A 15,141-nucleotide genomic window follows, 5' to 3' on the forward strand; every position below is an offset into this window, starting at 1 on the left:
CTGACAGTGCGCAGATGCTTTCCCATTCCCCACCTCAGTGGGACGGGGAGAGAACAGGAAGGGCAAAACCAAGTAAACTTGAGGATCAAGATAAAGAGATAGACTACCTAGGTGAATGATGGCATGGCATGGCACAGTTCAGTTCAGATCAGTTGTGTCCCTTCCCAGATTTTGCCCACTACCAGCCTGCTCTCTGGTTTCAGGGAGAGTGAGGGAAGTTTTGAAGCTGTGCAAGCCCCTTCAGGCACAGCCAAAACACTAGTGTGTTACTAACACTGTATTACCCACAAACACAAAACACACCACCTTATATTTCGGCACAAGTGTTTGGGAGGAAAGTAGCCATAACCTTGGCATTTGGTAACTCCAGACAAAAAATGCTCAAATGCTACTCAGTGCTTCTGAAACACTTAAGTCTCTCTATGTATACCAACAAGAATTTGGAGACTTCAAACAAATCCATTAAAGCATTCTTGAAGAAACTCATATGCATTAAAAAGAAAGGCTACAGAAGATTCTAAGCCAAACTGCTCCTCCCTATACTGACACCACTGTAAGGACTGTGCTAGCATATTATTTCACCAAGGCACTATTCATTTTAACAACCCAATAACTTGAACTGACCAAGGGGAAATGCCAAACCATACAGTGCATAAACCTACAGCTTTGTTTACTTATTTCCATGTTACCTCAGTAACTAAGCATTTGATGAAATCCACTACCAGCTGGATGCTTAATACAACTGCTCCTCATCACAAAAGCTCAGTAAGATCAAAACTAAATGCACCTATCTTTGAAAACTCTTGGTAAGCATTACAATCAAAACAAAAAACCGTAGAATTTCTATTATTGTCTTACCTTAGAAATATCACTTTAAAAACAGGAAGGAAACCTAATAGAATTTTCTCATGTACACATGCACCATCCAGAATCAACAAATAATTCATCTCACACATCCAAAAAAAAAACCCCAAGAAGCTACTCTCGATTCTATTAATACTATCTGGCCAACATGATTCCCTATGGACTCCAGTCCTCTCTGTTATTTGTTCCTCAAAGACAGACTACAAAAACTGTTTCTAGTTTACTTCTCAGTTGCACAGCTACGGATATGTTTAAATAAGAGTTAATAAACATATTTTTATAGTTTTCAGAAATACAGATTTTATGTAAGGGATGATAAATTAAAAAGAAAAAAAACCCACCCAAAACTGAAAAATAATAAGTAGCAAAATAGTTTTCATAATAAATACAAATCTGCAAATACATGGCATGAATAAACTATGTTACTTATTCCCTGCATAGCTGGTAGCAGTCATTAGCATTAAGTACAGTGCTGTTGCTCGTAGTTAAACTAAGCAGCAAAACTTGAAAATGGGAAATTTCATGACTATTTTTTCTTATGACTAATCCTGTTGCTCTCTGCTAGTTGAAACCTGAAATTCAACCTTAGAAGACTTTACTTAGTAGTCTAAAGTATATACATTGCTGATAATAAGGAACAAAACAGTTGCCACAGCAAAAGAGTTGAAAAATCTCTCCTCAAACAAAAACTCACCAAATTTTATTGTTAAAAGGTAAATAAAAATAAGAATGATAAAAGAAAATAAAAATAAGCATAACGGTTCTCTTTCTACTATCATGATTAGGCTTTTCATGGTCTACCTGACAGAATGGACCAGGCAATGAAAAATATAAAAAGCAGTCAGTTTAGTGCACATTCAGTTTCCCCTCATGTCCTCCTCTACTTCAACTGTATTTGCCTCCATTGAAAATTCACCCCCAAATAGTGAGATATTCTCTTGACAGACCTCGCTAAATCTTTCAGAAACAGAATAAAATAGGAAAACTTGTGCAAAGAAGATAAAAGCTTATCCTGAGAAACTTTGAACGAGATGAAGGGGCACTTTCAGGAGGTGTAGGGGTGCTGCAGCCCTGGTAATTAGCTGCTGGACTGAAAGATCAACCCTGGAGTGTCTCCACTTCAGGAATGGGAGCATCACTTCCTGCTCTCCTCTTAGGACAGAATCCTGGCATTGGAAGAACAACTTCACACAAAAGATTAAATTCTTAAAGTCCAAACTAAGTGGTATCCAATTTGCTTACATAACTTACCAAAACAATCCAAGGATATGTTAGGGTACTATAATGTAGAACTTCTATTTTTAAAATTCATATATGTAAAAGGATTGTACTCCACTGAAAAGATGGGAAACTAGTGCAAACTTTTTCCCAATATTTTGAATATTTTAATATGTGATGCAAGAGGCATAGTCATTTCATATTTAGAATTCTATTTTTAGGTTAATTGCCATTTTTGTAACCTTTTATTTTTTGAGGTGATTATTTATTCATCCATGTATTGCAAAATGTCTTTTCTTCAGAAATACATTTTAGCAGTAAAGAAAAAAGGAGAGTCTGTTAAGTAAAATCTCTTAGCAGTAAGAAAAGAAACAGAAGTGTTTACAATATAGATTGCTCACGGTAGTTGTTTTCTTAGAACAGAGTCGCTGGAGAACTACTTGATTTCTGCATGTCTGAGTTTCTGGAAGTATTTTCTCTGTAATTCCCAGAGTAAAGGACTCTGGACTCGTGGTAAAGTTGTGCAAAAGGTCACTACATTCAAAGAACAGCTGTTTGCTCTTACTAATATAGAAAAAAAAGACCCTGCACTGAAAAGTGACCATAAATAGGCAGAGCATACTCCTTACATAGGCAAAACATGGAGATTTCAGTGGGAGTTCTGCCACATCTAATGCAGGATAATACTGCTCTTTTACAGGCAGTATCAAGGAGGAAATAAGTGGAGCACAAGCAAATCCCACAGGATGTCCACGCAATTGTTCCATACCCAAAAGATGATAAGGAATCTTACGTTGAGCAATCTCAGTGATATTGCTGGTGAGTGACTAATAGTCCACAGGATGGTTCCAGCAGGAAAAAAAGCCAAGAAAACATTCTCACACATACAGATGAGCGTGAGAACTTCGTTTTGCGGAGTTAGAAAAGGAAATAGGAGAAAAAATTAGTTTACTGTAAGACTGTATTGCTTGGCAGGGTAAGGAGGTGGTGGTGTACAGCCCCTTCAGAGGATGCCTTCAGATATTCATTAGCAGACGCACAAAAAAAAAAGAGCTGTGCAAGCCTCTGGGAGTTAACTCTGACCTCCACCTAATGCACCAACAACATGGTTAGTCTTAGGAACCCTCTTTAATTCCTCCACAGAACCGCAAGGGGGATCCACAGCAGAATGTGTCTGCAGATCCTACTTTTAAGTTTGGTTGTCTGCCACCACTGGAAGTAAACAACATGATCTGGACTCTAATCTCATCAGGCTCAGTTCCTGTTTGTCTGCTGTTTAATCCATATTCCATCACAGTTCTGCTACTGAGACATGACTCTGTACAGACACTGTCCACACCTCAGAAAGTATCACTTCATTTGAAAAATATTATTACAAATAATCCTAATGAAACAGTTCAGCATTAAATCTCAGGCTCAAGTTGTGTTGTTTGCTCATTATAATCACTTTATAATTAATCTTCTTGGCAGTGACATTAGAGAGCAAGTAAATCCTTTTAATCATTTAAGATTTTAATTTATAGATCCTAGTTCCACCTTGAACTCTGTTACGTATTGATTACCTCAACTATTTTGTCAATAAGTGCACAATTACATTAAAAGTTCTGTAAATTAGAGATGCTTTCTGAAAAAATCATGCAACAGCTCCCAAATCACTTCTCAAATCTACTTTTCAAAACTTGTTGATCAAAAAGTGAAAAAGTAAAATACAGACAAATATTAGCACATGAAGCCACTTGATCTAAATCTAATGAAGAAAAAAATCTGAATCCAATGGCCATTTATTTTATGCTACTGATTAAAAAAGTAGTTATCATATTAGACTCTGGTTTTAAAACCTAAAATCCTTCTGAGATTTTAGAGGAGTGGCCATGACTTACAGAAGTTTAAGGCATGAAATCTGCAAAAAAGTAGTTTCTTTTTCCAATACCACATTACCTTTTTTTTGACCCCAAAAGTGTACTAATAAAAAGTTTTAAAAAATTACCTCACAATGCAGTCATTATTCTACTCTCTGATCAACTGCAACTCTGAAATACTACATACTGCTCATAAGGTTTCTTTCATTAAAAGAGAAGGGAAAATATGAGTGAAAATTTAAGTACTGTATGTGATTGCAGCAAAACTGCCCATTATTAGATAAAACAAATTCTAAATTATGTATATTAGAAATATAGAATTTGGCCTCAGGTAGATCAGAAGTCAAAGAAACTTCATGTTCTGCCATTAGGAACTGCCTACACTGTATGCTTTAAAGACTAATGACGGAAAAATTTGGCAGTGTGATATACACAGCAAGGAATAGAGACAATACTTTCCAAACCTTGAAGATGTCAGCCTGCACCCTTCAGCATTAAATATTCTTTATTTGTATTTAATATGTCAGGTTGGAATTATGAACTTTACTGATGATTCGATACTAAATGATTTGTCCCACAACACACTATCTTTCCATATTTTAATAAATTTTAGATGCATTAAATGAAAAAACTCTTGATACCAATTTCAATTTACTCTGGGAATTTGTGTTTCCAAAAACAAACAAAAAAAAAGATGACTTTATAATTGTAACTTTTTTAGGATGGTCATCTTCTCTTTTAGGCAGTTTTCATTAGCCAAGTGTTTTATACTTTTAAATTAAGAAGATACAATACATTAAAGTTTCAAATAAAAGCCTCATTTCAACCAGCTGAATTATACGGGTATGATACAGCCCTGTGGTGTACCACATCAGTAAGTATATCCGTGGTAAAAGAAAAACAACCTGGGTGTGTAAGTCTTATGAAACAGGTTAAAGGCATATTTTAGCCTATTAAACAGAAAATTGCACCTTGTATTCACCTCCATAACTACCTGAGAACACTCACAATCTACAAAACAAAGGTTGCAGATGCAAGTAAGTCTCCTGTGTAAACTAAGGACAGTTTAAAAAACCCACTTCCTGTAGTTCACCTTTCCTTATCATGCTTTCCTCAACAAACCAAACTCCATCTCCCTTAGATGCTTAAGAAGTTGCAAGACAGCATAAGCCTTGCAATCTCAGTCTAGCACGTTTTAGGCATCCTGTCAAGGAGACTAGATGCTCTGCACAGGTCTTACTGCGTGTTTTAACACGCAGGTTTTGTGGGTAGATTTCCTGCTTTTGCTCCTCATTCAATTAACAGCAATCTTCACATTCTGTTTATTTTATCCTTTCCATTTTGCAGCATCACAGGCCTCAGCTGGGTCATCACTGTTAACTGCCACAAAGGCTTCCACTTGTGAGTGGAGAGCTCGCAAAGGCATCAAACATACAAACAAATATATCAAATATATATATAAAAAAATACACAACAGTTGCTCAGATTCATAAAACAAGGAGAGTTTTGTAAGAATTCCTTATTTCTCCAGAGACTCGTACATCGTCAAATTGAATTCGAAATAAACATAAGCATAATAGATAGAATACAGTATAATGAAGATTTTCCTTAAAACTAAGTATGTAAGTTGCATACAGTTCTAAATGGCAGCAGACTTAGCTTCCATTACTTTCAAATTGAAGTTAGCAGCTGTAACTTGCTTAAACCTTCACAATCTTACAATCCAAAATGGACTGATTTCATAACCAGGGTATGCAGCTTCACATTTAACTTTATTTTCTAAGATATTTTTCTTTTTTGTAGAAAATATTAATTTTTATCTCAGGCACACTTTTCTTTAAGAACAATTTTTGCTTACTGGATTCTCCTACTACCATAGTATTCCATTTGATGTACAAACTTAACAGATTCTAGGAAGATGTAATCCTACCTGTAAAGAGATAGTATTCTTCCCCAAGATGTTTTTTACTTTACTGTAATACAAAGTTCATTATAATGGGCTGGTATCTTTAAGACTGCCATGTAAGACATCTAAGCAATATTTGTTTCAAATGTATTACTGCTAACTGTATCACTTCCAAATCAGACTCACCAAGACATACCTGCCCCATCTTTATAAAGTCAAGAGTTAGACCAAAGCTAAACTGGACTTCTTGTTTTGTTTTTATTCAAATTACCAAAAAAGATCAGCAACAAAGATATTAGGTTACTTTCTGAAAGAACAAAAATGGGAATGCAAGTTGATTAAACAACAAGGTTTGAAGTGGAGAGTCCAACATTTAGAGCACAGATTCAACAACTGGACAAATTTCTGCAGTCATATCAGATGACACTGCTAAGTATAATGTAAAGTACAGCACTGTCTAATTCAATTCTGATGGCAGAGTTTTTGTTGCCTCTTTCAGAGAGACAATGCAGGTGCTAATTCTTTTCCTAAGACAAAGCCCCCTAAAGGACCTACAAGTTGGCCAATTTAAAGACTGCACATTCTGAATTACCATCCACATTTGATATTTTTTCCCAGATTTAGTAGACGGAAATTAGAGCAGCTGTTCGTGAACTGGAAGCAATTTTATTTATTCAGATTTATACACACACACACACACACACAAACCATTACACCTACCCAAGTGCTATGGGCATGTTGAATATGTGAAAAGTCAAAACAATCGAGGCCTATAAAATAGCTAAAGTGTAACTCTGTAACAAAACTGAGGAACTTGGTAAAAAATTAAAGGATTTCCAAATGATTTTCAAATTTTTCCAGTGCCAGAAGTGCACCACATGGGGAATGCAGCAGTTTATCTATTTGAGACATGGCAAAAGGAGAAAAGCATATTCAAAGTCCTAATATCCTGAAGGACAACTTATTTTTAAGCTTTATTCTCATACTAGATTGAGGTAACATTTTAAACATCCCTTCTAAACTTATCTCAGACAGTACAGTTCAAGGAACTCAAGCTGAATACTACCATATTGTCATAATTTGCTGCACAAACGTATTGCACCACCATCTTCTTCTGAATCTTTCTCAGGCACAGGCATATACTCTTACTTGTAGTGACAAAGATATTGGAGCCTTCATCTGACAGTCTTGTTTAATTCTGGGGTTAAAAATAAAAATCTCTGCAACAAAGCACGGATGCGTTTTTTTTTTTAACAAGTGGTTACATTAATGTTTTCAGTGATTCTGATCAATGTTTTTGAATTGCCCAAGCATCTGGTCAAATTCAAAAGGAGAAAGATTGCTACAAATCCTAGATGTTGTATGAAGGAGCTCAGTATTTTCAGATCTGCCAGAGTTCATTATTTACATGGTTGCTACCTTACCCCCCCATGCTACTTAGATTGTATTTTTTATCTCCATAGTCTTGACCCACAGAAGACACGTTGCACTTTCACTGTATGCTGATTTGATAACTCCCAGATATTCTTTAAATTCAGACTATTTTTTAAATTAGCTTATCACTGTAACGATGATACATTTTTACACATAAATGCAATTAAGAGTTATTGTGCTAATGCGTTTCAGTTATTTGCATTAGAGTAGGCTAAATGAGTGATGACATTTATTACTGAACAAACTTATCATAAGTGCAATCCATTACATCAATAAGGGAAATACCAAATTCCTTTTAACATTGATCTTTTTTTTTCTGCCTGCTAAGAATTCTAGTTATGAGTTTCATTGTGCTAAGGACAAACCAGTCTTTTCCATACACTTACCCTCTGACAGCATGAATAAGTCTCAGTGATGGATAGGCAGTTCGCACTTTCAATTTATTCTTAAGGATTAATGCATTAACCCACTCCACATGCTTCTCTCCGCCTTTGACCATGAAAGCTGGGATCCAAAGGACACTGTCATTCAGCATGGATAGTCTATGGACAAATTTTTCTCTGTCACTCTCATTCCGAAAGCCTCCAAATGCTCTTTGTACAACTGAGGGGTTCATGGTAATAAAATCAGATTTAGTTCCCACATCGGCAGCAAACTCCACCACAGGAGCTAGATTGCACCTGAAGAGGAAAAAATTAATGGAAAAATGAAAATAAATATGAAACATTAACTCAGAGAAACATGTGCATGAAGGGAAAGTTGAAAATAAACATGCAAGTCCAATTCAATTTAGTGTGAGAAAAAAATACCAGAAATAATAGATGTGATAACACATAGCATTTTACTCAACTTGGACACTCATCAGACAAATTTTTAAAGACATTAAGTGTACATAATGCTATGAGTAAAAAAAACCCTCTTTGTACATTAGAAAACCATGTCATCATGCTCTAGAATGCATCGACAGCTGAAGCAGCATTTGTGAATAAGGATACACTTTCTTAAACCTATTACCCCTCATTAATGTTCACTTGCTACCAAGAGTTCACACAAAGAAAGCCACGGTAGCCAAATAAGGTATAACTTATACAGGATTAGTCAATGCATTTTTCTTTTTTTTTTTTTTTTACAATGTAGTATTTAAACATCATTTACAAACTAACATTACCACATGTTTAAATGAGTTTTTGGTACTTTGCTTTTTGGTATTATCATTGCAGTTGATTGGACGTTTTGAAATTTAGTATTTTTATTTGACTTAGAACTGCAATTTTTGGGAAAATGTATCAAATTTTCAATTTTTCCTTCATATCTCATTTTTAAACCTTGTTTAATTTTTCAGTACCTTTGTGGTTTTTTTAGGGCCTTTGCTCAGCAGATTTTTACCTCAGTTATATAAATACTTATATATGTAATCACAGACATGTTGAACACAGGTGATAAAATATGATTCAGAAATCATTTGTGATTTCAGTGCCCAGCATTATCTGACTGAAACAAATTGTCTCCACAACATCCTCAGTGAATTAGCCTGTAGCTGGCTTGTCCCAAATATGTATCTTGACACCTCAGTATTTTCATAATTTAACAGACTGCTCTGTTAAGATAAAGGACGCTAAGAAGTAATGTCAGAAGTAGCTCCTTCAAAACATTTGCACATTCCTATAAATATAAATAATATAAACAGTACTCCATTAGTTCTTCAATTTCTATTTTTTTTTGTGCAGTAAACTTTTTACTTAAGCTAATCCACCAGCTTCTTCTAACAGTCAGATGTCCAATGACATATAAAAATAAGTCAGCATTGCTTAACACCAATTGATGATCTAGTCCTGACTGATACTATGAATTACTCAGAATATCATTTTCATTCTGGAATTATCAGCTAAAGAAGTGGTCCTATCTTCTTCAGAAAGAAATGTTCTGTAAAGCCTGTTTATTCCTAGGAGATAAAGAAGTACAACTTTCTGATAACACGTGGGCAGATGTAGGCTTTCTTAGGAAATGGATTTACATTCTTCATTATCTTCATACATCTATTCCATAAACAATCTGCATGCATTTCAGGCTGCTAAGAGAAATAAATGGCAGGTAGGGCACAAAAAAAACTTCCACTGAATTCAATACTGGCTTTGAAAATTGTTTCTGAAAAGTTTAATGCATGAACCTGTAACCTGTAATTATTAAAAGTCTGTTAAAATCTAAAAATAACGATAAAAAATTCAAACCAAGTACTTAAAATCAACCAAACAAATTCATTGAATTACTGCTGCTCTTGAAAATACTTCTTTTTAGGCCAGACTGCACAACATAATGAAGGACTCTTGCAAAGCAGGGTTTTTTTGGTAGTCACATATATGCACATGATGACATCTATCACTCAAAAATGTAAGACAGATATTGACACTGCAAATCCTGCTTCCTCTGAGAAGCAGACCATGTATGTAACAACACCACATCATTTAAAAAGCTGTACACCATATGCACAGTGTGCACACATAACATAGGTCTTATGGTTCTAATTTGATTTTATGCCTTTTGACAGCTCCTTTCTGAGCTGCCAACAGCATCAGTGCCTAACCTCAAGAGCGTGGTTTTAAACCAGCTCATAAATGTAATTTCACCTAAATCCTGGAAAAAAATCATCATAGGCATACTAAAGACAAAGTCTCCTACTTTACATGTCATTAACTGCTACATCAGTAACGTACTTAAATACTGTATTTTAGAAAGGTATAGAGCGTAAGCAGTTCAAATACTTAGCATACTGTATATTCACATTTTTCTAGTGTAACTTCCGAAAATAATGAGCAATCCAAATGCACTCAGTAACTGCGGGGTTACAGTGTTTTACCACCCTCATTGTAAAATTTCTTCCTTAAATCTAGTCTGAATTTACCCTCGTTCAGTTTAAAACCACTGCATCTTGTCTTATTGCAACAGACCTTGCTAAAAAGTTTATCCCTGTGTTTCTTATGTGCTTCAAGGCTCATAAAACTAGCTATGTGTATTTGTATATGCCCTGAGTATACCTAAATAGCTTTTACCTGTTTTGAAGCTTTTACTGAAACTCTAAGGCATCTTTATGCTATGCCTCAGTTTCATGCTGTTGTTAGAATTTTTAAGTTTATTTAGTGAGCAAATGTCAATGATCTCTCATCAATTCCCATGACTCTTTCAAGAAAACTCTGCATTCAGACACACACATAAACATACACAATTTTCTTTATAGTGAAATTAAGAAGCCTATTAATTGAACAACTTCTAAATAGTAATTGTAATACCATTACCTTGTTGCAATCTTTAATTCTAGTTAATTTGGCATAAGGTGCAGAATGCCAAATATTTTCACAGCAGAGATGAGGAGGTGACAGGGATTCTACACCAAAAGCTTTACCATTATGCATCTAGGGATTTACACACCATAAATGAAACCATATTTTTGGGGGGTTTATTTCAGGAAGAATAAATAGAGGATTGTAATTTACTGAATTTCCCCTTCCTCACATGCCACATTATTGATACCTTGAAACTATATGCCTGCTTAAAATTTGATTCCAAACCACAAACTTCCTGCTTCATACCATCAAATGCCATTCCTTCTAAAAACTCCAATGTTGTCTTCACGTTAATGTGCAAGTAAGCAGGCTGCAGGTGGAAGGTGAGCAAGATAAACTTGCTGTGAGGCTACTGACACCGAGAATATGAGAACAGATTGTAATTAACAGTCACACATAGCACTGAAGATTGACTTAACAATTAAGCAAATAACTGTAAATATGAGCACTGACAATATACCACATTAGAAAAAGGTTTGTAAACCTCCTTCTCCTGAGATCAACCTATTGACTGTTTCCAGAGAAAATGATAAAATGCATTTTGCCCCACAAAAATAATTTTATTAAATAATGGTTTTCATGAGTTCCTTTGTCATTTTTTTCCCATAAGAGAATCACTTTAAGTATGTTATTTGAAACAAAAATCTTATGGCTATTTTTTTCCTATATAATTGTGCTTAATCAGAAGCTCTACTACTTCATCCTTCCCTTGCATGAAACTAGCAAATAATTAGAGTTATTGTTTGCTCCCTTCTACTTCTAACTGCTTATCTACAGCAGAAGTGTTCAGAAACTGGTGTCATGAGACAAAGATTTACACATTTGGGAGAGGGGGTTACAAAAAAACCTAAGCGGAAACATTCATAACTGGTGATTGGTAGTATCTTAGGTAATAATATGCAAGGTGCCTCAAATTAGTGCCGCAGTCCCTGTTCTCCCCATGACATCAGACCAGACCATAGCTAAAACCTCAGCACAGACATTTAAACAGGTTAGTTAGTCTAAACTTAGTATTAGGCATCAATTATATGATTTTGGTAATTGATAAGTTTAAAGGGGCACCTAACTTACACAGTATTTGTGTATAACCGTGATAGTGAAAGGCACACACACACACACACACACACACACACACACATATATATATATAAAATATTCATAGTAAAAATGCAGGGGCTCCTACAAGCGAGCTTTCAGTGCAATAGCAGGAAGATTTGCAACAGGAAGATGCACTGCAATATTATCACTAAAAAGAGCTCTGGGACAAAAGGGAAGAAGTAGATAATGTCTGAAATATCACGTGGTATTTTGGACACATGTAGAACAACTGCGATGCTAAGATACACAGGTCAAAAAGTCTCAGTGATTGAAAACCCTCTTCTTCCAAAACCATCTGTTGCATATATTAGTTACACTGGGACATTTTCAGAAAAAGCGTAGGGGAAAAAAAAACCAAACTGCCAATGGCTGGAGTTGTATGCCATGAGAAAAGACTGAAGAATGGAGTAAGCACTCCTATACCACACTTACATCAAACTAATCAGCCCTAGGTTTGCTGTGACATCTTTATGGCCCAAGTACATTCATAATACACACAATCTTTTAGAGAGCAGAGCCTAACAAAAAAATAATGAAAACATAGTCACAAAAATAAACTCAAATGAAAAGTCAGTTATTCCACAGAAATTCAGTTCAACTTGCTTTGTCACTAATAAACATACAGATCACGTATATGAATGCCAATGTCCAATACATAGTATTCATAGACCATAGGTTGTTCTTTTCAGGTTAATTTTAAATAAAAGCCATGAAAATTTCCTTGAGTAAAAGTGACTACCATTTCCATTTGACCTGACATTGAGAACTGAAATAATATTCTACATACAGTAACAATGCAAAAATTGGCCATGAATCTGTACACTTCTTAATCCTCTAACAATTGGTACACTTGAGGATTACAAGTTGAAATAAACACTTAGAAACCACCCTGAAAGGCTGCAAAAAAGTGCTTTAAAACCATTCATTCATTAATATCCTCTTTTTGTAGAACAAAGCCAAAAATATCAGTCACACAATATTAACCACATACAGTCTGAGAAGCCAAAATATGAAAATCAGACTGTTGCTGGCAGACATATTAAACGTCCCTGAAACATAAGGCATTACCTAGACTACTGTCAATAATACATAGTCTCTACTCAGCCTACATGCAAGAAGCACATTGCCCTAATTGCTGTGTGTATGCAGCTCATCTTCTAACGTGGCTCTTCAAATAAAGGTGTGCAGCAGTGCTGTGATCACTTTCACACACACCCAAAAAAGAGAGATTTACAAAAAGAGCCATGCATCAACTTCCTATATCCCCTGAAAAATCTAATAATAAAATGTACGGTTCTCATATGTTCTGCATACTTGTTTGGCTACTGCAAAGGCTAAAGTTGCTTCAAATTAACCACAGGGATCTGGATTAGCAGAGAATCCCCTAACATACTCCACTTCATCCCAGTCCTTATCCATGGCACAACAGAGAATGTCTCGTGAGAGCTGCAAGCCTAGAGGCTCAGGTACAGCATTATAGATTCTATTCACACACAGCAATCATGGTTGCTTTTTAAGATGTGTCATGTAAAATATAACATTATTGACCTGATATCCCCTTTTACAACAGAAGTCCACAAGAATACTGAATTTATGATTGATTTCACTTCAGTATGATGTTTTTTGTAACATCGCCTGCTACTAAACTTCATTAATTCTTATTGTCTAGACTAGAACCTATACTGTTAACATGAAATTCTTTCTTCCTAGCATCTTCTTTAACACCAGTGACTGAAAGGCAAGTTATTATCAACTGATATAGCATAGTGAACTGCCAGAGAACGCCTAAGTGGTATTTTAGAAATAGTGGCAAAACACATTATTGACTGTGTGTCCTTGCTGCACACGAATTAGAGTTTTACTGTTCTTCCCAACAGCATTCCTTTGATGGTAAAATAAAGCAAGGAATTTCTATCACTGAAAGTTTGTTCATATATATTAAAAAAAAAAGAAACCACAAAAACTACAGCGGTGAAATACTGAGAATGATATTTTAATGCAAGAAAAACTAAGAAATGGAACTTAGTAGTATCCTGAATACCTTTGCCTTTTTATGTGAAAATACTTTACACATTACTATCTATAAAGAGGATATTCTATAAGGTAATTATCAAGATGCTGTAAAAGTGTTGTAATTCTGATAAAGAAAATTTTAGAAAAATCTGCAATATTGTGAGGACAGAAAGGGTTGAAAAACTTTTATTACTCTTGCAATAAATTCAGACCAAATTATAATTTTCATTGTTTTGGAGAAGCACTTTGAGTTCTTAGTATGGAATGTAGAAAGAAGCAGTAGTTTGAATATTCCAAAATGGAGAACAGCAAAAAAGGCAACATTTAGGCTAAAATTGTTCTGAATGTTGTCACCTCTCAAAACAGTCAATGCACAAAAAAAGAAAAAGTTTTCCTGAGTTTGCAGCTGTTCAGAAAACTACTAAATTAAAAGCTCTGTATTATCAACAGCAGGAGTAAGCAACTTTAAAATAATTTTATCTTTTTATAGATAAATTATCATATTATAAAAAGATTCAGGCTAACCCCGTGTGCCCTACATGCTCACAGGATACTATTTAAGCAGACTCTTTGGAATCCTTGATCATTTGTATAAGGGCGTACGGAAGTCACTTTTACTGATATTTCCTGAGCCTTCTAGACTTCTGTCCTTAAATATCCTCCATAGGAATCAACTTCCTATAGAAAAGAAAAAGAGTGGCCACAAAAATTCAGGCCTTCTCAGAGGCTCCCCTGACGTGGAGACCACTCACATCTAATTGAGTAATTGGCACTGAAGACCTACACTGCCGCTCCCCTTTCTCAGATACCCAAATCACCGAGCAAGAGCACTGGAAGATAACGGCTTTGTTCTTCTTTCATTTCAATGTAGTGTAACAATTTTTGGGAACAGACAGAAGGCAAAAAATAGAGCTGCCACATCTGAGATCTGAAAAAGGTCTAATGAGCTAGTCATGATGTATTCATATGTTATTTTTAAGGGAAGACTCATGTTTTAAAACACGTCTTTTAAATTGGCAACTTTGCTTTCTACAGATCTGCTGTCTCCAAGCATTCAGCTCTACTCAGCACCATGGCTATCGTCCAAGCAAGGGGTACTAGAAAACATTTGGACATAAAAGCTGATACAAATTTAAAAAACAAAGTTCCAGAACATAAGTAAATTAATATTCTAAATATCTTTATTCTGCCAAATGTATGATTACTTTTTTCCTATCAGCTGAAGGAACAACACAGATTAAAGAAGCTACTACTAATCTCTTCTTAGTAATTTAAATTGCTCTCCTGAAATAAGCAACCACAACTCCATGGTATGGTTAGGTCTGTCCTTCTTCCTCACCATATATACGCTGTCTTCTGCTCATACCACATAGCATGCTTACTTCTGCATATCACAATTGTCCACAAAAAT

The 15,141-nt window shown here is 35.3% G+C and overlaps 1 protein-coding gene across 2 annotated transcripts in view; it reads right to left on the reverse strand.

Annotated features, from left to right (window-relative positions):
- ST8SIA4 (ST8 alpha-N-acetyl-neuraminide alpha-2,8-sialyltransferase 4) overlaps positions 1-15,141 on the reverse strand; it is a 56,048-nt gene that overhangs the window by 22,055 nt on the left and 18,852 nt on the right. For both annotated transcript variants that reach the window (XM_051782680.1, XM_051782681.1), the window contains exon 4: positions 7,668-7,961. In XM_051782680.1, the coding sequence (XP_051638640.1) occupies positions 7,668-7,961 (294 nt within the window). The remainder of the gene's footprint in view (positions 1-7,667; positions 7,962-15,141) is intronic.

The sequence above is a fragment of the Manacus candei genome, unplaced genomic scaffold (assembly GCF_025592945.1).
Source record: "Manacus candei isolate 608988 ecotype Guabito, Panama unplaced genomic scaffold, ASM2559294v1 h1tg000016l, whole genome shotgun sequence".
Taxonomy (NCBI): Eukaryota; Metazoa; Chordata; class Aves; order Passeriformes; family Pipridae; genus Manacus; species Manacus candei.